This window comes from Brachyistius frenatus, unplaced genomic scaffold, assembly GCF_029030835.1.
Source record: "Brachyistius frenatus isolate BFR_SWC_R1_liver_20210118 unplaced genomic scaffold, ASM2903083v1 Contig_35, whole genome shotgun sequence".
In the NCBI taxonomy this organism is placed as follows: Eukaryota; Metazoa; Chordata; class Actinopteri; family Embiotocidae; genus Brachyistius; species Brachyistius frenatus.
Genome location: NW_027210634.1, coordinates 3,293,697 through 3,318,887, shown reverse-complemented (window position 1 = coordinate 3,318,887; position 25,191 = coordinate 3,293,697). Strand labels below are relative to the sequence as shown.

The 25,191-nt window shown below is 43.2% G+C and overlaps 2 protein-coding genes across 2 annotated transcripts; one reads left to right on the top strand and one right to left on the bottom strand.

The window, feature by feature from the left end:
• Positions 1-13,072: 13,072 nt before the first annotated feature.
• On the top strand, positions 13,073-18,490 carry wdr45 (WD repeat domain 45). Its single transcript, XM_069701025.1, has 11 exons — positions 13,073-13,218; positions 13,416-13,534; positions 14,262-14,336; positions 14,501-14,605; positions 15,176-15,281; positions 15,374-15,468; positions 15,566-15,645; positions 15,745-15,953; positions 16,742-16,843; positions 16,941-17,086; positions 18,209-18,490. The coding sequence occupies exons 2-11, from the start codon at positions 13,486-13,488 to the stop codon at positions 18,316-18,318; spliced, it is 1,077 nt and encodes a 358-aa protein (XP_069557126.1). The 5' UTR covers positions 13,073-13,218; positions 13,416-13,485; the 3' UTR covers positions 18,319-18,490.
• A 3,937-nt stretch (positions 18,491-22,427) lies between these two features.
• On the bottom strand, positions 22,428-24,495 carry LOC138622296 (L antigen family member 3-like). Its single transcript, XM_069700985.1, has 3 exons — positions 24,426-24,495; positions 22,925-23,053; positions 22,428-22,816 (listed from the first exon to the last, which is right to left on the bottom strand). Exons 1-3 carry the CDS (start codon positions 24,470-24,472, stop codon positions 22,702-22,704), a joined length of 291 nt encoding a protein of 96 aa, XP_069557086.1. The 5' UTR covers positions 24,473-24,495; the 3' UTR covers positions 22,428-22,701.
• Between the last annotated feature and the right edge of the window lie 696 nt (positions 24,496-25,191).

Sequence of the window (25,191 nt, the reverse complement as noted above, 5' to 3'; positions counted from 1 at the left end):
AGGGGCGGGGCCAAATTTCCATTGTACTTTTTTTCATTCTTTATTTCATTTGATGTTATTCCTTACGCCATGAAAATGATGATTTCACCCGTCTTGAAATCAAAAGCAAACTGGGTCACTAAGCAAGCGTGTTTTCTAAAATATAGACTATTAACATGGACGCTATATAAAAGTAGACGTAGCCTCCACATCTGAAAACGAGATAACACGGAAGTGCCGTAAGTGTAATACCATGGAGGGCCACTAGGGACTGGCTCCAAGAGACTCCCGTTAAAAATAAATTAACTTCTTTCCTGAAAGACAAAGTCATTATGGTGTTTTTAGCTAAATTCCCTCCTCCTTGTTTGTTTTCTGGCGGTCCATTTGAAAATAATCCCATGATTAATTGGAAAATAAGCCTCAAAAAGCTGTTTGTTTTTTTTGTTGTTTTTTTGGAGTGTATCTTTGATTGACAGCCAGGTCTCCACTAGCAACAAATATGGTCACTTCTGGCTCAAAAACGCTCCGAACGAGCAAAATGGCCAAAATCCAGAATCATAACGGCAGTTCACAATGTGTTTACAGTTCAGAAAAAAAAAAATCCAAAATGATACGTTATTGCTTTCCAAATTCAAACTCCACCCACCCACCCACGGTAAAGTCTGTGATTTTCCCCTTCTCGGCCCCTCCTGCTTCCTCCAGAGTCTCCCGCCTCTGGACTTCGTGTCATGACCTCTGCCACGTGACCGCTTACATACGTGTTCTTCTCGCGTCTGGACGACCCCGGCGGCGTCCGAGGCGTTACGCACGTTTTCCGTGACACCGGGACGGATCATCCGTATCGCGGAAATCCCCGTCACGACACGGAACGACGACGGAGGGCCCGGGCGTGGAGCCGGTTACTCAAAAACCACGACAGTCGGAGGCCGGTGCTCCTCCTCGGCGTGAAGAATGATCAGAAGTATGAATTCGTTACTGTGACTGCTGACCCAGCCGGAGGGGGCAGACAGCGAGGGGGAAATCACAGAGCGAGAGGTTCTTTATCTCTCCCCACCCCTCTCTCGCCCTTTATCTTCTCTCATCTGCACACTCGATTTCTCTCCCACGGCTTCTCATCACATCATCAGTCTTTGGTAAGCTGCCGGAATATAACGCCCCCCCCCCATCCGTCAGCTCAAAACCTTACCCCGGTCCTCCCTCCCGGCTGGTTAATCAACTCTCATTAAGGCGTCGCCGAGGTGGAGGTAAAGTTTATGACTTTGCTCCGGGGCAGAGATTTTTTTTTTATGGTTTGCAATAATCATATTTGAATTTTTTTTTATACCCCAGATATTCCCGGTTCCTCTGCGCTCCGAATGCGCGCCGCGGGAAACCGTGGGAGACGCACTCAAGAGGCTTCGTTGGCGAGTTCCCGTTTTGATTGCTTTGGCTTTTTGAGTGAAAAGGTGCACGCTGGCATTTCCGACGCCGTTTTCAAAAGAGCTGCGGCGCCGCGTTCACAGCGGCGGGAAGAAGCGACTGATTAGGGGTTTTTGCGGTGACCTGCACGTCACTCGCCGCCGTCTCTCCTCTTCACCGGTGAGTGTACGTCAGGGGGCCCGTTTGATACTCATCAGTTCAACCCGCAGCCAGCGTGAGGGGCCGCCGGTTCTTTCAACACCACAAACAAACTCACAATACTTCATTTTATTGGAATTTTTCTCTCGTCAAACAGCAGTCTATTGGAGTCAGTTTTTTTTTTTTTTTTTGGGGAGCCAGCCTCTAGTGGCCCTCGGTGGTATTGCACTTTAAAGGCACTTCTGCTTTGGCCTCCTTATTTTGACGTGGAAACTACGAACGTTGTTATCTACGCGCTGTCATTCCTTTCGAGCTGGAGTTGCATGTTTTTTGTCTGTATCTCTGCTGTTACAACCATTAAAGACAAAAATATATATATATATAAATACATATATATTAAAAAAAAAAGAGCTTCCTAAACCGACTGTAAATACAATTAGTTTCAAGAATCTTTAACTTTTAAACTGCTTATATGAATCTACACAGGCTGAAATCTCATCGATTTGTACGTTGTTTTTCTTTGCGTTTGTGGTCGACTTTTTTGTTTTAAATGAACCAATTTTATTCGTTAACACCGTCGGGACGTTTTTTTCAGTGAACGTTCAGCCGGGCGGCCGCATCAACTGTAGCTCGCGGCTTCTGTTTTTTCTTCGGCGCGAATACAGTCTGGGAACTCTGCTCGTATCAACATCTGCGCAAGCCGCTCTGCCACTGAAGGGCGGACCAATCATCGACGGGTGTCCCGCCCCTTCTTCACCGCGGTTCGACGGCTGGTGACGGTGACGAGGCGCAGCGCTAATATTTTTTCAACTCGCGATGGTCGATAAAGACGGCTGAACGTTCAGCGTGCAGCGCAGAATCATCGCTCAGCGCCTCGTCAAGCTGCTGGCGTTAATTAAAACTATCGAAAAAGAAAATGCCGTACTCAGGTAGGTAGTTTGAAGTGGTAGCAGAGTATCAGCCAGTTTCGGTGCATGCTGATTGGTTAAATCTAACCCGAGGTCTACGTCCGGTAGGATGGAACGACTTCAAACTTTTAAAAAAAGACAGGGTCCGGTCAGTTTGGAAACTTTTCTGCTGTCCCTTCGGAGACCAACTGATCCGACCTCCATCCTCCTCCAGTTCTCCTCGGAACCAGCGTCAACGTGTCCGTCCACTGAGCTCATCAGCAGTCACATCGATCCAGATCTCTTTCAAGCTCCTCCTCCACCTCCGGACTCTTTAAAACGCTGAGGTGACGATGGGGTCCCATCCGCAGACGCACTCTCCTCGCGTCTTTCTTTTCCTTTCAAGTCCCACCATGTCAAATCAATCATTTCGGAGTCTCTCCTGACTGAACCGAAGCGAAAGCGGAGAGGTGTGCCCGGAGATCTGCTCGGTCCGCAGGCGGCGGGAGAAGCCCGAGGCTACGATGAGGAGAGCTGTCAGATCCATGGCTGCCTGATGGACGGGATCAGGAGGTGGGAGAAGGGGGGGGTACTCTTCTGCGGACGAGGGCGTCACTCATCATTAAACCCGAAGTGATACCGGAGAAGTTTTGCGAACTAGCGGGAAAGTGTTATTCTGCACCGCCTCTCCCGTTTGCATGAGTCATGGCTGGCGTCATCCACCTGCACACGACGATGCGACCGAAGTCGTGCCCCCCCCAGAATCCCCCACCCCACCCCTCCTCACCACCACCACCACCACTCCCTCCCCCTTCCCCTCCGCATCTTCGTCGGGGTTCGTGGTCACCATTATTTTCCCAATGACGTCATTGCTGGAACACGTATATTATATCTATTCCATTTATTCACGACTTTTGGTGTGGCGCCACAAGTATGCCGCGTCACCCCGAGAGAGACGCCGGCTTCGGAGCCGTTTTAAATCAACAGGCGCAGCCGAGGGGGGGAGGGAGAAAAAGAAAAAAAAAAAAAAGGCTCATTGTGCTGTCGCGCTCGCCGAAAGAAACCAGGAGTATACATGTAAGGAAGAGGGAGAAATAAGCTGCCTCTTATTATGCGGCCTCTGATTGTGCCGCCGCGCCGTCTGAGGTGTTGTATCGTTTACAGAGACGGAGCTCTGCGGGTGTTCGTGATGTCACCCCACGCCATTCAAACAGACGTCCTTGTTTGTCTGTTTTCATAAACGCCACAACATCCAAAACATCAATTTGTTTTTTCACCTTGGTTTTTTTTTTTTTTTTTTGTGGGTTTTTCTTTTTTCCTATCAGGACAAATTTTAATCCAACTATTTGGGTAAATTTCCTTAAAATGAGTGTGAAATTTAACTCCGGTGCGGAGTTTTTCAGGAGAAACTTTGCTTGGACACGGACCGCTGCTTAGTGGGAAAGAGAAAACTGATCAATAACACCATCGACTGCAGGCTACGATTGGGTGGTTGAGGGTGAGAAACCCGCCCGTTTTCAGAAGGGGAACCCTGTTTGTTGCCATGGCGACCAGAGTTCAGGTGGTCTGTGTTCTCTGCGTTTGAAAAGACGCAGTAACGGACAGGTGACTAAAACAAACTGAAGAAGAGCACACAGACTAAATACAGCAGGGAGGGAAGGACAACGATGGACAGGTGAAACTAATCAGGGGGCGGGGCCAACAATCATACAAAGGACAGGGAAGAGAAACAAAACCAGACACAAGAGGTGAGTCATTTCTAAAAATCAAACAGGAAGCACAAAACCCAGACTGACCTGAAGACTACGAAGCAGAAAAGAAGTCCGAACCAGAACAGAACCTCAGAAGGTCCCGGTGGAACCCGGTGTTGACAGTCTGACCCTGGGGGGACGAATTCACGGTGACACAACCCCGACGCGCCTTCTTCGGTCTTGGATAGAGGACTTCTAACTTAAGTGTTCCCACCTACAGGTCTCACTACAGGGTTCAGTAGTTTTGTTAGACATTAGTGTGCTTGACTACTTCATCCTCCCACAGCGAAGAGCAGAGGAGGTGTGTGTGTGTGTGTGTGTGTGTGGGGGGGGGGGGTAAAGGAGGGGTTATCTCCCGGACAGCGGCGGGGGTGGGTGGGGGTGGGGGACCGCGGGGGTGGGGGACCGTGGCTCCAGCGACTGAACCCCACTGATTACTACCAGCACTGCAAATGATCCAAAATGCACCGAGGGAGGTGCAACAAGTTCATCATTAAATATTTCCCATTAACCGTCCTGCCGCATGAGGTTTAAAAGGAGCGGCATATAAAACAGAGATCACATCTTCGAGTCCCCTGGTGAAACCCCGATGAATGATTAATGCTGAGGTGCGCCGAGCTGGAGTCCCAAATCGCGCGACTGCAGTCAGCGAACCCTCTGAATACTGCATGTCCACCTCCTCATTTATTCAAGGAGGTCACCGTATTAGGTCTCTATTTGTCTCCGTGGCTGCACACACACAGACCAATTTACATCAGTAAAAGAGCACTTTCGCCCGCTCTCCCAGGCAGCCTGTTAAACTTTCCAAAACGAGCGGGTGGGGGGCAGGTGAGGGTAGAGGTGGACGGGGGGGCTTTTCTTTTGTATCGATGCTTTAAATCACCATTGAACCGCCTCATCCCTTCATCTGCCGCTTTCATTAACCTCGCCTCGCAGAGAGCTGCGGGATGAAATGTGACGAGAGCACGACGGGGAGAGAGAGCGGCGTGATGGAGCACGGCGGTACGGAAAGACTCCGGCGCCGAGATATGGCAGCCGAACTTAATAAGCTCTGTTTAACATTAATATACATTTCCGCGGCTCATCGGCGCCCACGCGGGGCCCATACGTGAGGACAGCGTTCATTCATTTGGAGCGCGGTGTTCTTGTTTTGGTGATGGGATGAGATGTTTGTCACCCGGATGTTTGAATATGTCTCTTATCGGAAGTACGCAATAAATGAAAGAGGCGCAAACACAATAACGACTGAACGATGCATTACAGCTGCGTCTGCGTGAGCTTCAATGCCTCCGAACCGGCAGCAGCCGGTTTCCTCGTGCAATCCAGACGGAGTCCACGGTGCTGAGATCAGGACTCTGGTTTTGGTTTGTTTTAGACTTGGTTTAAGACTTTGTTTTGGACTGGTTTTGGAATTTGTTTTATGTCCTGGGTTTAGACTTTGTTTTAGATTTGGTTGCGGACTTGGTTATGAACCGGTTTTAGACTTGTTATTGAGCATATTTTACACTGGTTCCGTACTGGATTTGGACTTGGTTTTAGACTTGGTTTTAGACTTGGTTATGAACTTTGTTTAGAACTGGTTTTAGACTTGGTTTTGGACTAGTTTCGGACTGTCTTAGATAAGTTTTGGACAGGTTGTAGACTTGGTTATGGACTACTTTTAGACTTAGTTTTGCACTTTGTTTTAATCTTGGTTTTAGACTGTTTTAAACTGGTTGTGGACTGGTTTTGAACTTGGGTTTTTGAACTGGTTTTCGACTTGGTTTTCGACTGTTGTGGACTAGTTTTAAACTTGGTTTTGGAGCATCCAGTAATACTTGCCGCAGTTCTCGAGGATGTTCTCAGCTGTGGATTCGGTCCGTCTCAGTCTCTTCTGTCCCTTCATGTGATCCAGACTGAGTCCATGATGCTGAGATGTGTAGGGTTCAGACATTCTGCTTCAGTCTTTGTTCTTCTCGAGTTCGGAGAATGCTCTTTATGACACGGACTGTTGTTCTGCTGCAGAGCTTCACACACAACCATTTAAGGCAGTTTCTTATCGTCGTTTATCAGAAGTTCTGCTGCAGCCTGTAAATATATAAAAGTCAAGATATGCATAGTCCGTGTTTATGTCGGGTTGGTAGAGTTTGCTTTCCATAATTTATTCATCACTCTATCTAAACATTTAAGCCTGATCCATGGTCTCGTCCAGCCATCAATCCATTGATTTTAGCATTACAAAATAATCTAGCCATCATTATTGACCCTTTATCCAATATTTATTAAATTATTTTATCTGTTTATCTATTAATTTGACCTCACATTCATTATTTAAACTAATTATCATTTATTTTCAGCAAACTATTTTACTATTTCAACCCATCAATTACTACTTTTACCCAGTTTTTATGAACTGTCAAACACCACAGTTACAAGTGAGTCAGAGCAGACTTTTTTTTTTTTTTTTTTTTTTTTTAAATCACATCACTGTGTCTGTTTTTGCTTTTTCAAATTAGTTGATAATCTTTCCACATGCTCCTTGGAAACTGCAAAAGTCACCCCTGATGCAAATGCAACCCGGATTAGATATCACTGATTTAAGTAGGAACTTGAACATTTACACAATCAATTAGTATTCAAGGATTTCATGGTAAAATTAAAGGTCATTTTCTGCAGAAAAAAACTTTCTACTTTGTTGTTGTTTTGCTTCTTTTTTTTTCTCCTTCCTTATTTTTGGCAACGTTATACAGGTCAGCACTGGCGCTCTTCCTGAATGCGATGCTAAACTCGCTTTAATCTTGTTCATCTCTTCCAAGTGAGATTGATGTCACAGGAAAAGCAGATCGATATCCATGTTCCCCCGGAGAGAGAGATTAATGTGGGACGAGGAGCTGCTTGAAAGGCAGTTAAGTAGAACACTTCCCCCCCAAGGAGATCATTCACATCTTAATTAGCTGCTAATGGGACAGAAAGTGACAAAATGGGTGCGCATGTTCAGATGCATGCGTGTGTTTTTGTGTCATATCAGCATGTGATTTGATTTAAAGTCCCCGCACAAACTCTCCAGTGGGACACAAAGACGCTCCCGTCTCAGAGAGAATTAATCATTCCTGGCTCACGGCTCGGTGTTATATGATGATAATATTAGGATTTGCACTCTCCACTTGTAACCAAAGGAGGAAGGTGAAGGGGGTCGCAGCATTACACCATGGAGGTGTTTAACCCCCATCATGTGGCCACGTGACGGCTTCGCCGGTTGTGGATTCATCTTCTGATCAATAATCACCCTCGTCGGCTACCGCAGTCTGGCGCTGCTCCAACTTGTCCGGTTTGGTGCCGTCTGAACTACAGAATAAATGAATAAAAAAAATAAAATTAAAATAAAAAAAAACGGAATAATTTGCACCCGAACATCCTGAGAACATCCGTCCCGTCTTAGACCGAGAGTTAAAGGATCATTCCGCTGTATTTCGGCCTGCTGTGTTTGGATCAGGCTAACTTTTCGCGGAAGCAAGGAGTCGCACTAAACAAGCACTGATGCTAGCTGCCCAGATATATGCTGGTTCGAGCCCGCTCACGCCCGGCATCAGCATCCATCCTGGGTGATCACAGGTGGTCAGCTTTAAACCATGCGTCTCTACATGAGTCGCCAGTGACCGCTTGCGATCGATCACCCCAGAGCGCAGCGAGGACATTACACAACTCTTTTAAGGTCGTCTGTAAATTGTCTGTATGTCCACGTGCCGCGGTGCTATTTTTAGGCTGCGCTTCTAAATCTGCTCCAAACTCACCTGCATAACAGATTTCCGAACTGCCCCCCCCCCTGGCTTCCTGTGGAGGAGACAAAGAGCTGCCACGTCCAGGCGCGAAGTGGCCCACTCACAGATATACAGCACTCCACCATATTGTCAGGAATGTGACTCATAAAGCTTACACAACACGCAGTCCTGCAGAATCATTCATGTGTAAATGCGGATGAAAAGGGGCCGTCTTCCTGTCTTTGTCAGCGCCTCATTGTTGCTCTGTCTCTGCAGGCCTGAGCAGTGAGCTGGCCAAAGAAGCAAAAACTCGGAGCGAGCCGAAAGAAAGAGTGGGAGGACACGCTCCATTGTTTTTCCCGTGGCGCCGTTTGTCAGGCTGCGTGCGTCACGCGCTCCTGTCATCTAACGGTTCAAAAAGGAGCTTTGTGTTTTGTTTTTTTGCCGCGCCGAGACAGCGTTGGAGAAGATAATTAACACCGATTAATGCTCCGGAGAGAGGACGAGTAGCTTCGCACGCCTCTGCCCGAGGGAGAGAATACGCGTGGAGAAAATACGCAGCAGCTGAACGAAAACTAAAAGTAGAATTACCTCCAAGTGCTTGTACAGTTTCCCTCCAACAACCAGTCGCGTGTCGGCTCACGTCCACGTCGGACCAGTTTCATATCAAACAAGAGTCCATCAAAAAGTTCCAAAACTGTTCCTGTTGCGTATGAACAGTGAGTAGCACCATGACGTGCACGGAGCGGGAGGAAGCAACAACCTTCATGAGGAAGTGTTCTGAGTGTCGTCTCTTGATCGACATCCAGCACCCGAGTTCCCCACGTTAACGTGACCGCCGGTACGTGAACGTTTGTGATTTCACCGCGGACCTGAAAACTGGAGCAGAGAAACATCAGTTTTTGGGACTTGATTTTGAAATGACTCAACTCTTGTTTCACTTCCTGTCCTTTGTATGATTGTTGGCCCCGCCCCCTGATTAGTTTCACCTGTCCCTCGTTGTCCTTCCCTCCCTGCTGTATTTAGTCTGTGTGCTCTTCTTCTTCCCTCTTTGTCAGTTTGTTTCAGTCGCCTGTCCGTTACCGTGTCTTTTGAAACCCAGAGAACACGAACCACCTGAACTGTGGTCGCCATGGCAACACGGTTCTCCAACACGACAACACGCCCCGCTCGCAGCGTGTTGAAAACGGGCGAGTTTCTCACCCTCAACAGCACAATTGTAGCTCCCGGGGGCTGGAGGTCATAATGACCTTTGAACCCTAAAATCGGACCAGTTCGTCCTTGGGACCAAGTGAATGTTCGCGACAAATTTGAAGAAATTTCCTCAAGGCGTTCCCGAGACATCCCGTTCACAAGCCTCGGTCGGACAGACGGACAACCTGAAAACTTAATACCTCCGGATACGACTGTCGCCATGGCGGAGGCATAAACAATCCCCGATTTGTCGTAATGAGAAGAGCTTGGCGTCAGGTCCCAACCACTGCCACACGGCTCAATCTGTGTGTGTCCATTTTAGACGAGGCATTTGCATTTCCAACATTTATTACGAGCTCCAGATATCCGCTGAGTACCAGAATCAGATTAAACCACATCAGAAGGGGTTAATTGGTGGTGACATCATCGCTTGTTGGAGCAGACGAGAGACCAAATAAGATTGTCTCCTGATATTTTACACCAAAACTTCATCCTTGATTGCTCCTCTTTATCCAAGTGTCCTGACTCCGAGCAGCTGCGGCTCAGACAGTAAGCGCGCAAGAGAAACCAGATCCCCAAGAAATTACTGTGTTTACACATCTCTCAGTTTAATGATGAAATGCTTCTTTTCTGCGAACTCCTCCTTTAATTTAAATCTGGTCCAGAGAGTTATGTTTGTATGTTAAAGTGAATCTTTGTTTTTGTTTTTTTTTACGTAAAGAACATTCTATCAGCACTAATTTGATCTTTACGTTAAAATAAAAATTATGAAAATAAAAATGATGCTGATCTGACAGATGTAGCAGCCATTTTCTTTGGACCAGTGTGGGGGTCATAAAGAGAGCAAGAGCACATAAATCAAATTATCTGATGGCAGAATTTCTTTTTAGCTTCTATTTTATTTAAAGATGTCAAAGTGCTGACGTTTAAAGAAGCTGAATTATCGACCAACAGTTCCAGTTTGTGATGCACCCACAGACGTAGAGACATCTTTCACTGTATTACTGCGACACTGAAGAAAACTCAAATTGTGATGTGTCTCAGGCAGATTCTGAACAGTCTTTGTTTTTTATGGTTTTAAGGGGATTTAAGGTTTATTTGCTTTTGATATTGGTTGATTTGTGTGAAAATTTGACTTTGGAAATTACATTTTTAAGTTTATTTGTATATTGGGGGGGCAAGTAAAGGGGGAGGGTGGTTATATCGTTTTGCAGAGTTATTGTAGCTTTGTTGCCTTTTGGGGTAAGATATGGTATTATAAGAACTACAGTTACCTTAAATGTTTTGGGGAATGTAAACAGTTGCCGAAATCATAATTGGCAGTTCCAGTTTAACGTTAGTATGTTAGCACGTGGCTCAAAGCCTCGTGGAACTGCTAGCATGGCTGCAGACTCTTTTATAGCAACATAATGTAGAAAAAGCAAAGCAAAAGTGTTCTTACTTAACATTTTTCTTACAATATCCAATCTTAGCTTTTTTTAATGATCCTGTTCGGACACAACCGCTCTCGGTTTGTTATAGATGTTATTCTTAGTTCAAAAATCAACAGGAACTCGAAATACAAAGACACACGTGGGATCAAGAACAAGAACCTCGAACTCTGGCGCCAAAAGTCGTGCATTTCGTGAGCTCCCCGCCCACCCCAAAAAAAAAAACAACCTCAAACCCCGTCACCGTGCAGCACGTCATCTGTGAACATAAACCAGAAAGCAATTATGTTTCCCATCACATCGTAATGGGAAGAACAAATAAGCTGTATATGAATGTAATTTCTCAGCGTCGGGGTTGGCGAGGGAGATACTGTATGTGAGAACTCGTACAGTAATCACTTATAATTTCCTTCTCTTCCTTCAGGCAGAACAACAGTCACATAGACAGATGAAAAACTGAGGAACTCAGGAAATGAGGAGCAAAAACTGTCGTCTTCAGGAACAATTTGGCGGTATTATTTTTATATTATTTCATATTATATTTGACCTGCCTCCTCCAGCGGAGTTCAATCAGACGGAATTCTGACGTGTAAAATTAAAACGGTGTGCAAAATCTAGACCCTCTGAGTGGGCGTGGCCTCTTCTTCAGGAAACTTTAGCATAATGCAGCCTCTAGTGGCCCTCAGTGGTAACGCACTTTAAGAAACTAGGCTTCACTTTTCAGACCTGGAGACAAGGTCTATGCTCCAAACCTGCCCCGTCTGCTTTTTGTCGCACCATGTCAGCAAATGTAACCAAAACCTGACGTGAAGGACGACACAGGACGAGACAAAGATCGCGAGCTGGTTCGAGCCCTCAGTCCGACAGAAAAAGGATGCAGGTGCGAATGAAACTGACTGCAGGAGAGGAGAGGACGAGATGAATCCGTCTCTTAAGTATGTGGCAAATTGAGGGAGGTGTATCAGGGGTCACGGAGTTAGAATAACCGAATAAATTGGCTCGAATAAATCATCTATATCATTACCATAAGTTAATTAAAGTGGACATCTGGTTTCCAGCTATCTGTTGAAAATGCGGTTATATAAAATTGGAATTTAGTTTGTTAAATGAGCCTCCAGCGCCGAGGAGACCTTTTAACACTGGAGACCGACCTGAAGCCCGTCGGAGCGGAGATTCAGGTTTCCTGAGGTCAGACTCTTTTTGTCTTCACGTGAAAGAGACGTGCGCGTTTTCGGACATTTCTAAGTGAGATGTTTTGTTTACTCAGATCAAACACTGTCAGTTTAACCCCAACCAAGCAGGCAGTAGGTTTCCATTTCGTCCACTACAGGAAAATGTGTAACTTTCACACCGAGAGAGCCCAAAGCGTGTCCATTTCACGTTCTGCCGTCACACCGGGTTGCAACGGTGACACCTGTACTTACTTACATGCAAATCAAGGTTTCTTTGAGTTTTGTACGTACTGCAGATCCTTTTTAATGGTGATGCTTTCACTTTCTCTAGTGCTGTAAGAGATTTACCTATAAAAAAAAAACTAGCTGGTGGACGTCTTTAAACGCTCCAACAGGATTTATTCATCCTGTTCGGCAGTACGTCGTCCCTCACAAAGGCTTTTCTGCATTTTCTTTCTCACACAATAGCATTATATAGCAGTCTACTTATATTGTTAAGGCGAAAGGAAACTAATTACGAAAATGTTCTACATCGTGCAGCTCTTTGTCTCGCTGCCTCCGACTCAGCTGTCTGTCAGCTGCTGCTTTTTAAAGAAGTTTTTACTCGAGTTGCCTCCCTCAGCACTTCCTCTCTCTCTCTGCGTCTTTCGCCTCCTCTGATCGACCCTAAGCCCCAAACATTACATTTATTTAATATTGTGTGCATAAGATAAGGAAAGATATAATTGTTAAACATCTTGATTTGATAGTTGATGACCCATTTCACCTGCAAAATACTACAAAACGACCACATAGTGTGACAGAGCAAACAAGAAATGTCAGTCAGTAACTTGGCTGTCATGGAAATCTAAATCATCATTGGTGTGCACTGAATTATGTGTTGGCTTTTTTTTTTTTTTTTTTTTTAAGTCATGCACTGTTTTCATCCAAATGTAATATTTATGAGACCTCTACAGTGGAATTATGGGTATTTAAATATAGATTTATAAGCTGGTTTGTCGTTATTAGTGCAAATGTCCAATTTTCAGTTGACAGAAGCAAAACTGAAAAATGGAGGCATTTGAATGTGGTTAAAAGGTTCAATGTATTATTATTATTATTATTATTATTATTATTATTATTATTATTATTATTATTATTAAAAAGCCAAAGCAGTGTACACTAATGTTTTTTGCTATTTTTTTCTTTACTATGTCTAATATGACTTACAATGTAATTTTTTTTTTTTTTTTTTACAAATATATATTATTAATACTAGATGTTATTGTTAAGAAATTGTCTCCTCCTTTTCCTTATTCACATTTCGTTGTTATTTTGTTTGGTTTTACGAACAGGAAGCAGGAACTAAACCGGAAGCACGTGTCTGTGACGTCACCAGTTGAAAAACAAAAACAAATCTCCGTCTTGCAACATCTGCCTCGTTATTTAGCTGCTGTAAAAAATAAATAAATTTAAATCTTATAAAAAAAACAACAACAACCTTGGCGTTGTCTCGACTCTGCGTCTTCATGGTGAGACTTCCAACTTTCCAACATGGCAGGAGAGCAGCTGTGTTTGCAGCGCTTCTTTGTGACGCGAATGTGGCTAATGCTAATGCTGGCCAACTGAGCTAACAGTGTTGCTCAACTGAGGAGCCGAAGACGTCGACGGGGCAAATGAGGTTTAGTGTCCCTGAGCAGTTTTCGTGTCTCTGTCCCGTCTCTCCCAGGTCGTCCCTTTCGGTCCCGCTGAAGCTGTAGTTTGACCGGTGACGGCTCGGTAACGCAGGTTGAGCAGCCATGGCGCAGCAGAGAGGAGTGAACAGCCTGCAGTTCAACCAGGACCAGAGTAAGTTGTCTTCTCATTTAGGCCTACCATGTGCTGTTTATATTTCTATTGTTGTGTAAAGACAAAGACTCGTTTAAACAAACTCTTCACTACATCTGGTAAGATATTGGGTGGTGGGGGCTTTTACAGAAACTATAAAAGAGAAAATAATAGAGGTGATGTAGTAAAATGTCGATATTTGAGTTAATATCTTTATTTGTATATAGTCAAAAGTAAAATATAGATATATCCAGTAGTATGATAAATACATTTTGGATGTCTTTATTCAGTTAACAACTTCCTGTTATGACATAATTCTGTGCAAAAGTTTCAGGAGCTAAAAGTAAATATGAGTCTTTGTTTTAGACTGGTTTTTTTTTTTTTTTTTTAACTTGTTTTGGACTAGTTTTAGACCACATTTAGACTTGGTTATGACTAGTTTTAGACCACATTTAGACTTGGTTATGACTAGTTTTAGACCACATTTAGACTTGGTTATGGACTAGTTTTAGACCACATTTAGACTTGATTATGGACTAGTTTTAGACCACATTTAGACTTGGTTACGGACCAGTTTTAAAATAGTTTTGGACTTGATTGTGGACTAGTTTTAGACTCGGCTGCATTTGAAGGATCGTTAATAAAAACTCAAAACAGCTCCTGACAGCCATCATGTCGGACAAACTGAAAGCTGAAAGAGTCTCAGACGTTCAAATCTTCTTTTTTTTTTACTTTCCGTCGTCTCCAGGCTGCTTCTGCTGTGCTATGGAGACCGGAGTCAGGATTTACAACGTGGAGCCGCTGATGGAGAAGGGCCACCTGGGTGAGTCCATCTTCCTTTTGTGATGGCGTAGTAATGAGATACTAATAAATGTGATTAATTCATTAGCAGACAATAAAATCCATTTTATTTTTTGGCTCTTCTTTAGAAATCGATCCCGCCTGAATGAGAGTTGCAAATAAGACTCGTCTCTGTGTGTTTTTCAGATCACGAGCAGGTCGGCAGCGTGGCCCTGTGCTCCATGCTGCATCGCTCCAACCTACTGGCTTTGGTCGGAGGCGGAGTCAACCCCAAGTTCTCCGAAATATCCAGTGAGTAAGAGTAACTAAACGTTCAAGCATCTCTCTCCTGCAGGTTTAAAAAAAAATTTTTTAAAAAAAGAAAAGAGTCAGGGATGAAGCTGCAGATCAAGAAAAGACTTGGTTTCTTACCTGCTGTACGTTTTAAAGCTTTGGCTGTTAAGACTGGAGACGGAAGTTGTTATGAAGCCGACTGTGCATTTCTTTGTGGTCATTTTTTGTGTCTTCGTGGTCGTTTTTCTATCTGCAATTTTGTTGGTGGTTCTTTCATCTCTTTTTAGTAATTTTGTGTCTCTTTGTGGTTGTTTTTTTGTCTGTGCAAATTTTTCATCTCTTTTTGGTCATTTTTGGTTATCTTTTTGTCTGTAAATTGTGTATCTCTGGTTGTTTTTGAATTTGTGGTAATTTTTCATCTTTTTAAAAAAAAAATTCTTTCTTTTTGGCTCCTTTTTTTTTGTTTGTATCTATTTGGTCATTGTTTGTCTCTTTGTGGTCGTTTTGCGTCTCTTTGTGTTTGTCGACATGCTGTATCTCAAACCTGACTTTCCTTTTGTGTAAAACTCTCCGTCCTACTTGTTTCAGTGCTGGTGTGGGACGACGCTCGGGATTCCCGGGACCCCAAAGACAAGCTGGTGCTGGAGTTCACCTTCACTAAATCCGTCCTCGCTGTCCGCATGAGACACGACAAGTGAGTTCACCGTCACCGCGGGATTTTTCAGGAAACATTTTCCTTTAAATGATCCTAAATATAACCATCTTTGTTTTTTTTTTTTTTTCTAGGATCATCATCATATTAAAGAACAGGATCTACGTGTACAGTTTTCCAGACAACCCTGTCAAACTTTTCGAGTTCGACACCAGAGATAACCCCAAAGGTCGACGAGTCCGCCTTCCTTCGTCGACTTCTTATTCTTTCTGTTAAATGTTTTTTTTTTTTTTTTTTTTTAAACAGATTGAACTCTTTTCTTTCAGGTCTGTGTGATTTGTGTCCCAGTCTGGAGAAGCAGCTGCTGGTGTTCCCGGGTCATAAATGCGGCAGCCTGCAGCTGGTTGTAAGTTGAACAAACACACACGGGAACAAAAGTCCCTCTGAGGAAAAAAAAACATCACGGGAGGAAAAAAGTCAAAATTCAACGCGTTGTGTTCTCCAGGATCTGTCCAACACCAAACCCGGCACGTCATCCGCTCCTTTCACCATCAACGCCCACCAGAGCGAGATCGCCTGCGTGGCGCTCAACCAGCCCGGCAGCGTGGCGGCGTCGGCGTCTCGCAAGGGAACGCTCATCCGCCTGTTCGACACCACGACCAGAGACAAACTGGTGGAGCTGCGACGGGGAACCGACCCGGCCACCCTCTACTGGTACGCGCTCACGCAGCGAGGGCTCGTACAGGTGGGCCCAAAACAAGGAGAGCTCCTTGAGACGAGAGGATTTTGTTATCACAGTTTTAAAAAGCGTTTTGGAGGAAGGGCCCGAACCTAGAACCATTAAAGCTCCGACTTCTGGTACTTTCCCAGCGCAGGAGGAACTACGGCAAAACAAGTGCCAAACGGCCCTTTCCGACAAAGTAGTGAAGCTGTCGTATCATTCTCTACAAGGACACCGGACTCCATTGACAATAACAGTCATTTTGCCTCGCAGATTACAGGAGCTGCTAACCGACTCACTGTGTGACTTTGGGGCTGTTTTAACATGTGAATTCGGATCTGAACTAACACCCAACTTACACAATAACGCAACGTAACCAACAGGTCGAGGCAGCGATTGATTAGCAACCCCTGCGATCTGCCGATGTAAAATCGCTGATTTTGTCAAGGGAGTCTGGCGGCTTTAAAAAAAAAAAAAAAAAGTTGCCCGTCCGACCCGACAGCAAGGTAAAGCGGTGAAAATATTTTAAATACAGTTGACTTAAACAGATAGTTTTTTTTTTTTTTTTTTTCTAAATGGCTAAAATGCATTTAGTTTTGCCGACCCGTCCTCGGCGACACGTTAGCTCAGCTCGCAGGTCGGCACACCCGGCCCGCTTCTCCGACCTCCCATCTACCGCAGGTCCATTTTATGGATAAACACCTCACACAATCCGACTTCAAAACCACTTACAAGCTTCGGCCCGGACCTCCGCCTGACCTGTCCCGTTCATTCTCCCCAGCATCAACTTCAGCCACGACTCGTCCTTCCTGTGCGCCTCCAGCGACAAAGGCACGGTTCACATCTTCGCCCTCAAAGACACCAAACTGAACCGCCGCTCAGCGTAAAGACCTCCCTCCTCTGCTCGCGTCCCGCAAATTACCTCCCGACACCTCCGCGGAGAGTCTTTTAACGCTCCCTCCTCTTCCTCTCCCCAACAGGCTGGCGCGTGTCGGGAAGGTGGGGCCCGTGATTGGTCAGTACGTGGACAGCCAGTGGTCGCTGGCCAGCTTCACCGTGCCGGCCGAGTGCGCCTGCATCTGCGCGTTCGGCAAGAACACGTCCAAGAACGTCAACTCGGTCATCGGTGAGGAAACGATTCGGAATTTAAGATGCTGTTTTGGCGCGACGAGTTCAGGCCAAATAACCGAAACGATTATTCGCTGTATCGTAATCCGGCTCGGCTCAGAGGAAACGCGAACTTTACGGAGGGGGGGAAAAAAAAAAAAAAAATGCTAAAAGTAATCCAGAAAACAAAAATGGCCGACTGTGAAATTTCCATGAAGAGTATAAAAAAAAAGTCAGTAAAAATATACATTAGGGATAAAAAGAAAACGAACTAAAAGCTGTAATAAAAAAAACAAAAAAAGCAGAAACCTGCTGTACGAGTTAATTTTGACTTTCATTCCCACTCTGATTTTTTTTTTTTGTTGTTTTTGTACTTCTGACACAGGTTAACGTTAAACGGTTTCTTTTTTGTTGTTGTCCGTTTTGTGTTTATTGTTGTAGTTTCCTACTTTAAACCTACTTAAAAAAAAAAAAAAATTTGTATAAACAAAAATTAATACAGTTTGCTTTGTTTTAGTCGTTAAGCAACATAAATCTTAATTACCTTATAACTATTTCACATAAAGTATCTCTAGCGGGAGGAGAACGCATTTTTCTTGTCCTATTTGAAAGACCGCGATGATGCAGTGATGTGTCGTACGAGCAATGGGTGTTTTATTTTGAAATACTTTTTTTTTTTCCTGTGACTTCCTGCCCGGCCGATCTGCTCTGTTCAGCTTCCACCAAAAAAAAAAAAAAAAAAAAAATAGACTGCTGCGATTTTACTGAAGTTTACTTTGTGCGATAATAATCAGCTGCACTTTTACAAATATAGCTGCAGCTAATTATGACTTTTTTTTCTTTTTTATATCAACGTGCAAAGTGTTTCTGGTATTTTATCGATGATTCGAAAACATCAGAAAACGGCGAAAACAGTGACGTCTACGAATGTTTAATTCAGTCCGAAGCCGTTGAAACGGTATTGAATGCAGAGACCTTTAAGCGACAAACCTCGCAATTTTTGAGGCTTTCAAAAAGGATTACGCGACGATTTAAATAGTTGCATCGTGACGTCGACGCGTTTTATCGTTTCTTAAAATGTGATTTCGCTGCAATGAAAAAAAAAAAAAACTTCACTCGACATTCGTTTGCTTTCCTGCAGCCATCTGCGTGGACGGGACCTTCCACAAGTACGTGTTCACCCCCGACGGAAACTGCAACCGCGAGGCCTTCGACGTTTACCTGGACATATGCGACGACGACGACTTCTGAGGAGGGGAAAAACCCGCGAGGGGAGGGCGACGGGTCGAAAGGACTTAATTGCTGTCCGTCCTCCGGAGACGAGACGGGAGCAGAGAAATACAGACTCGATGCTGAAAGCCTGATGTGTGAAGTGTTGCGTGTATCCGTGTGAATATAAACGCAGTTTTCTGCGAGTCTGAATGTTTATGAGAGGTTCCTAATTAAAGTCAAACTGAAATGAAAAGTCTTTTTTTTTTTTTTTCTTTGTTAAGAAATCAAAACACAAACCTGCAATGCGTTTACTTGTTTGGGCGAAAAGAAAACGGTTTTAATTGAACCCTCCCTGTTGATTTAGAGTCCACGTGAACGCCCGCCCTCTTGTGGTAGTCACGACGTCGAAACCATGTCTATAAAAGGTGGATGTAGCTTCTGGGTCTGATACGAGAGGCCAATGCAGAATGAGGTGCCATGAACTGTAATACCACTAAGGGGCCACTAGGGGTTGGCTCCAAAATAAAAACCTCCGTCTCCAATAGGCTCCAGTTGAAAAAGCGTCGACTTCTCTCTACGCGCCCTCTAGTGGTCGTATAAATAACGACAGCCTGGTGTTCCGCAAAAGACCGTGGTTTTTTTTGTTGTTGTTTTGGGAGGAGGCGTGTTGTGGGAGAGGGGGGGGGGGGCGTTTTGATACAATACGGTTGTTCACTGCCTGTTTTCCAACCCCGCGTTGGGACTTTTCTTATAAAAAAATATATATATATATATTGAAAGTGCGTTTACTGTTGCCATGACAACGAAGGTTGCGTAACTGGACACGATGAGTACATGTAACGCACAACCACAGAGAGTATATAAAAGTGGACGTAGTTTCCGGGTCTGAAAAGTGAAGCCAATACAAAAGTGTCTTAAACTGTAATACCACTGAGGGCCACTAGGGGCTGGCTCCAATACCCTCCCATTCAAAAAGCATCAAACCCCTCTCCTGAAATACAAAGTCAGTAAAGTGTTTTTCATTTTTCATCATGATGTCATAAGAGAAATTCCATCCTTCTGATCAGTGTCTTCTGAAAATAATTCCAGCATTCATTGGATATCAGGACTCAAACGCAGCTGTGTTTTGGGGGGCGTGGCTGCTTTGATTGACAGGCCAGTGGTGCAGTCAGGTTTCAGGCACAGGTGGGCGGGGCATAGCCCGTTCTACCGCTGACGTTCCGGTTATAAAGGCCCGACTAAACACCTGAATGGACCCCCTGACAACACGCTGCAGATTTATCGCTCCCCCGCTGAGGTGTTTTCACTCTTCAGACGTTCCCGCCAGATGTTTATTAACCCGTCGAGCCTCCAGCTGCGCAACAACTTCCCCTCTGACATTTTAAACGCCCCGACGTTCGCATTTTAGCTGCTGCCGGTGTTTCAGCGGCTCTTGTCATTTGAGAAGTGGGCTGATGTTTAAATGTCAAAGCTGCTGAGTCACTTGTTTAAAAACAAACCCGGCGAAATGCACTTTTATTAAGTTGTGTGGCCTCCAGGGAGTTTTAATGGGCTGTACTGGTGTCAAACTGAGTATTTTCTTCTTTTTTTTTTTTTACCTTCATCATGTTTAATCGGCCTTTCTATAAAAATATATTCATGTTTGGTCCTTTATTTCAAGCTCAAGTGATCTCACTTCTATCAAAACCCATATTTTCAGCTCAGTCTTGAAGTCCAGATGCTGCATCTCTATTTCTGGCTGTAATAAATTATAGTTGTATTATAAATTTAAAAAAAAAAAAAAAAAATTGGGAATTCAGTTATTTATTTGAAAAATGCATCTTCAAATAGATTTTTCTATTTTCTTCTATTTATTTGCTCGTTAGTTTGGTGCATTTTTTTGTATTGTATTCGTTTGCTTTTGAGTTTCTTCTGTTTGTTTGTCTTGTTTCTTTTTCCGTTGTTAAATTTGTTTTTGTTATCGGTCTGTTTTTTTTGTTTTGTTTATTTCCTTATATTTGTTTTTCTCGTTCTGTTAGTTTTTGTTTTTCCTGACGTCCTATTTGTATTTCTGTTTATTTTTCTTGTTCCGTTTATTTTTCTGGCCATTATATTTGTGTTTCTGTTTGTTCTTCTTGTTTGTTATGTTTGTTCCATTTGGCTGAATTCGTCCTTGATTTTGTGTGTTGAAGATTAATGACCTACAGGAAATGAAATCGTTGTAAACAGGGCTCATTGTTCTTGTTGCCCGGTCTAACTCACTGTATCCATGGTAACATTATAGTTCCCGTTTCTTGTAAACCTTCACATCTGCTCTCACAAAATTTTTCACATTTAATGTAACATTTTCCAGAATAAATATCCAAATCTGTCTCAAACAAATTAAATCAAGCAGCACTTAAACGCCTCAATCTAACCCACTTCACCTTTTCATATAATTACATCAGGATCTCGTAATCATGAAATATGTCAGAGATCGGAGATATGAAAAGTCATCAGCATCGCTTTCAATAAAAAAAAAAAACATCAGTTCAGTCAGAAGAGAAATCTAAAATCACTTCCACATGTCAGTTTAACATTAATCAATAAAGTTATTCTTTAAACTTGTATCAAACTCCTGCCTCCAGTAACAACATGCTTTTATTGTGAAAATCTGAAGTGAACTATCCGTGTGTTTTCCAGCCGATCCGTTTGATAATAACTCTGTCAGTCTGCTGAGACTTCATTTCCTCTTCACCGTCACGTCGTTCAGTTATTATTGTGTCTGTTTGTGACGCGAGCTGCGGCATTAATGTGCTCATTTCAATTCAACGTGACGGTTTTATACCTCGGACGTTGCTCTGCTGCTCTCGAACTAAACCTCTAATCATGCGGCGCCCTCTGCTGGTCGGCCACCGTAACGACATGTTTCTGGGTGTCAAAGGATTAGGTTACTTTGTTAATCCCCGAGGGGAATTTTTTTTCGCTACAGCAGCATACAGAAGCAATAAGATAATAATAGAATAATAGAAAAGCAATAAAATAAGCAGTAAATGATCCGTTATCTCAATAAAAGATGAAAAAGAAAAAAGATTTAAACAGAAAACGTTGACATCTTTAAACTGGAATTTAAAATGAGTTACTAAAGCTGACGGTTTGTTATTATAGAAATAAAAAACAAAAAAAAACCTTCCTGCAGCAGATAGACATTAAATACGAGCCTTTCTTCACGTTAATGAACGTGAACATAATGAACATCGTACCGGGTACCAGATACCGCCCACAGACAATGAAAAAAACCCAAATAAAAGCGTGTCGAGGAGAGAAAAGCAGGTACAATCAGTGGAGAAACAAAAACAACTTCATTAACTCGTTCAAACTGGTCGGCAGGTGAAAACTCGGTATTAGAAATCCTCCGACTCTTCAACAGTAACTCCCAACAACCGGCCGAGGATCTGAAAAACGAAGCGGACTGATGCTATAAGAGGATATAAGAAGATATCATGTTGGAAAGTTGTCGTGGATGTCAGGAAGAAGGCGGCAGCGAGGTAAACTGCGTGAACGTCAGGCTGACGTCGGAGAAACGGAAGTTTCGACGGGCTGAAGCGAGCGAGCTCACAGAAGCTGCAGAATCCCAAGGAAAAAAAAAAAAAAATCAAATCCAAACAAGAGGGAAGTCTCGGATATAAACCGCAGCCTCAGTTCAAGTGTTTCAGGTGTTTCTCCTCCTGCTGCTGCCAAAATAGCAACCAAGAAACGCGAACGTTTGCTGTGTCTTAGCAACGAGATGTGAAGCAATCCTGTGGAATCGTTTTTTTTTTTTTTTATTCCAGTAAATGTTGGACCAGGGAATAAAACGTAAACATGCACATCTGTTGTTTGATGCATGGTTTAGATTTACGATAAATAAAGTCAAAACAATAAAAAAGTATTTTCTCTGGGTCTAAGTCAAATGATTTGGCGTTTATTTGAAAAGGACAAATCCTTAAAAAAAAACGGGCGACTGTACGCACATTCGTTTTGTTAAGAAGTGAAGAGGTGATTTTAAATGACGTCACGCGGCCTCAATGATGAACGGATTTTTTGTTTTGTCTACTGCAGACGAATAAACAATATTTTTATATCCACAGTTTCTGCATTTTTGAATGAAGAGAAGCTTTTTTTTGCCGAGAATCCGTATCAGACACAAATAAAAGTTCCAAGCAAAGTACGTTTATCTGTTGTGAAGTCGGTCTGAAGATCTCTAAATAAAAACGGAGCCACGGTTTGAACACCCCCTTTTTTTCTTTTTCAGTTGCCCTTCAAGTCAGGCTTCACTGTGAAAAGTTTCCTCTCAGTTTTTTTTCAACCCGTGTTTCCTCCCAAATGTCGCACCTGAGGATGGGGTGGGAAAACTCCGGCCGATGGAAGACGGGACCGGAAGGGGAAGTCCTGCAGTCCGGGGGTGGGGAGGAGCGGGTCGCGTCACGGGACGACGGGGGGGCCGAACGCCTCCATGGTCTCCACGACGAGCGACAGGTGATCCAGGAAGGAGTTCACCGACACTCGGAGGATTCGAGCTTCGTCCGCGCTCCACCTCCTGAAACACGACGACACGCGACGGTCAGGAACCGCGAACGGATGAAAAGGTTATAAAAAAAAAAAAAAACAACAACAACAAAACAGGGAGAGGTTCAGAGGGACTCACACGGACAGCGTGCTGCCCGACACGCTCAGCGCTTTGCTGATGCCGCCTTTCCTCGGCTCGCGGTCCGGCGACAGGGACCGCAGGGCGATGATGGCCTCTCGGGACGACGGGAAGGGGACGTCCAGAGAGCTGCAGGAGGGGGGCGGGTGGTCAAGGAAGACTGAGGGGGTTCAGCGGGACTCGCACAAACAAAAACAAACAAACAAACAAACATGCACTGCAACACGAACATTTAACCACCAAGATTTAGGATTTGGAGTCACATTTGTTTTGTTTTGTTTTTGTTTTAATTTAGTTTTTACTGCGTCATGTTAGCTGCCTTTAGATCACATACTGTGTAATAAATTGTAAATTAATTATTTCATCGATTTAAATTTTTAACACTAATCGTACGGAGACATATAGAAACGTAAAATAAAGACAGTAATCAAACTAAAGTAAACTTTCTTCAACAAATGATCTGAAATGGATCCAAATAAATGTTATTTAAAAACTTGAATCATCTCCTCTAAGTTGTATCCTGAAATGTTTTCAGGATTTTTGTTTGGGATGTTTTCGTAAACGATTTTAATATAAAAATGAATTAAACCACTACAACAATTACTGACATTTACCTTCTGTATATTTTCAATTCAGTTAGTAGCCTTTCAACATAAGTGCAGTGTGACTTTTACTATTATTTTTTTCAACATAAAATTAAAAAAAATATATTACGACCTTTCAACCAGTATAACATCTTTTCAAATGTTATATTCTGAATCCCTGTAGTTGCGGTTCTCTGCCTGTAGAGGGCAGCACAGCGACATAAACGTCCGGTTAAAACGACATTATTCTCTCCACTGAGAGAATTAAGACGAAAGAAGACCCTAAACTTGGGTAGACCACTTGATATCACAGTAGACAACAACAAACTTCTCAATACGACACTGAAGTAAGCTTCTGTTTGGGCACTTAAAGGGGAAACGTTAAGGGAAAGTTGAGTTACAAACAGGGACATTTCACATTAAACCATATTAAAACTAGTCCAGATATTATTATTTTTTTTAAACACTTCACTTAAATCTGGACTCGATGTGATGCACATCAAACATTTTGTAAACAGGCCATTAATAGGTGCAAGAAAACACAGATTCAGTCGCTCAGGTTTCCCTGAACTTTTCCCTTAAGTGAAGCAGACTTTTAACGGTCGTTTTCTCAAGAGTTGCAGAGTGAAAATAAAAACGCCTGTCCTCTCAAAAACAAGACAAAACCATCTTGTTTTGGAACATTTAACACCACAAGCAAAGTTTCAGTCAAATAGGAGTCACATTATTATTGTTATAAACAGTTTAACGCGAGCGGAGAGCCGCGTGGAGGACTCCCAAATTTAACGTCTGTCTGGCGGCGTTCAGTTTTACTGTCGTTTTTCATGAATAAATATAGAAACAGGAAAAGAAATCGAAAGCCTAAAAGCACTAAAATACCTCAGACGTAAGTAGCCGCTTCTGACATGAAAGGATACAACTCCAGTTTGCCTGTTTCGGGATTTAATTCTCCGTCTGTTGCCATCGCGGTTGTTGTGTTGAAGTGACCGGAAGCGGAAGTCTTTTCCACGCGTGTGGTGGAATTGAGACAGTGAAGGGGCGCTGCTGCCTCCTGCGGCGGAGCGTAGAACTACAACATCAACGCAACGTGGGAAATAAAACAACCTGGAAGGAGGAAAACATACCCAATACATTTAAAATAACATCAAATTTGATTATGGAAAATTATGTATAGATTACCAGAGGATATTGTGATTCTATGAAATGTAATAAATATATAATTTCTGAGTAGATTTTATGTCTGGGTTTATTATTTCCCTTGAGTGCTTTATGTTTCAAAATAATGCGGCATAATGCTGTATGTACATGTTTTTCTTAAAAGCAGTGCAGTATGATTATTTTAAATATTGTAAAAAAAATGTATTACAAATTGTTTTAAATTTGTATTGTTGTTTTTGAATTAGATTTAATCCACTGCACAATAATTGTAATTGTACATATACAAGTGTCCTAAATATTGAATATTGAGATAATATGCATTCTAAGATTAAAAAAGTGACTTTAATTAATGAGGGGGCACATGTTACAGCACTGAATGTTGAATGAAATAAACAATAAATATAAATCAAATCCATTCATGCAACCATGGCAGCAGTGTTTGCTCTCTTTAGAATATAACCTTTAATATCTTTTATTAATGATATAATAAGACACTGCATATTTTCAAGATAGCTAGTTTGCAGA

Excerpts from the sequence above, each read along its gene's own strand:
- wdr45 (XM_069701025.1), top strand. The coding sequence starts at position 13,486 with ATGGCGCAGCAGAGAGGAGTGAACAGCCTGCAGTTCAACCAGGACCAG. Across the intron at positions 14,337-14,500 it reads GATGGAGAAGGGCCACCTGG|ATCACGAGCAGGTCGGCAGC; the intron begins GTGAGTCCATCT and ends TGTGTTTTTCAG. Across the intron at positions 15,282-15,373 it reads GTCCGCATGAGACACGACAA|GATCATCATCATATTAAAGA; the intron begins GTGAGTTCACCG and ends TTTTTTTTCTAG.
- LOC138622296 (XM_069700985.1), bottom strand. The coding sequence starts at position 24,472 with ATGGCAACAGACGGAGAATTAAATCCCGAAACAGGCAAACTGGAGTT. Across the intron at positions 23,054-24,425 it reads GAAACAGGCAAACTGGAGTT|CTCTCTGGACGTCCCCTTCC; the intron begins GTATCCTTTCAT and ends CCCCTCCTGCAG. Across the intron at positions 22,817-22,924 it reads TCGGGCAGCACGCTGTCCGT|GAGGTGGAGCGCGGACGAAG; the intron begins GTGAGTCCCTCT and ends GTCGTGTTTCAG.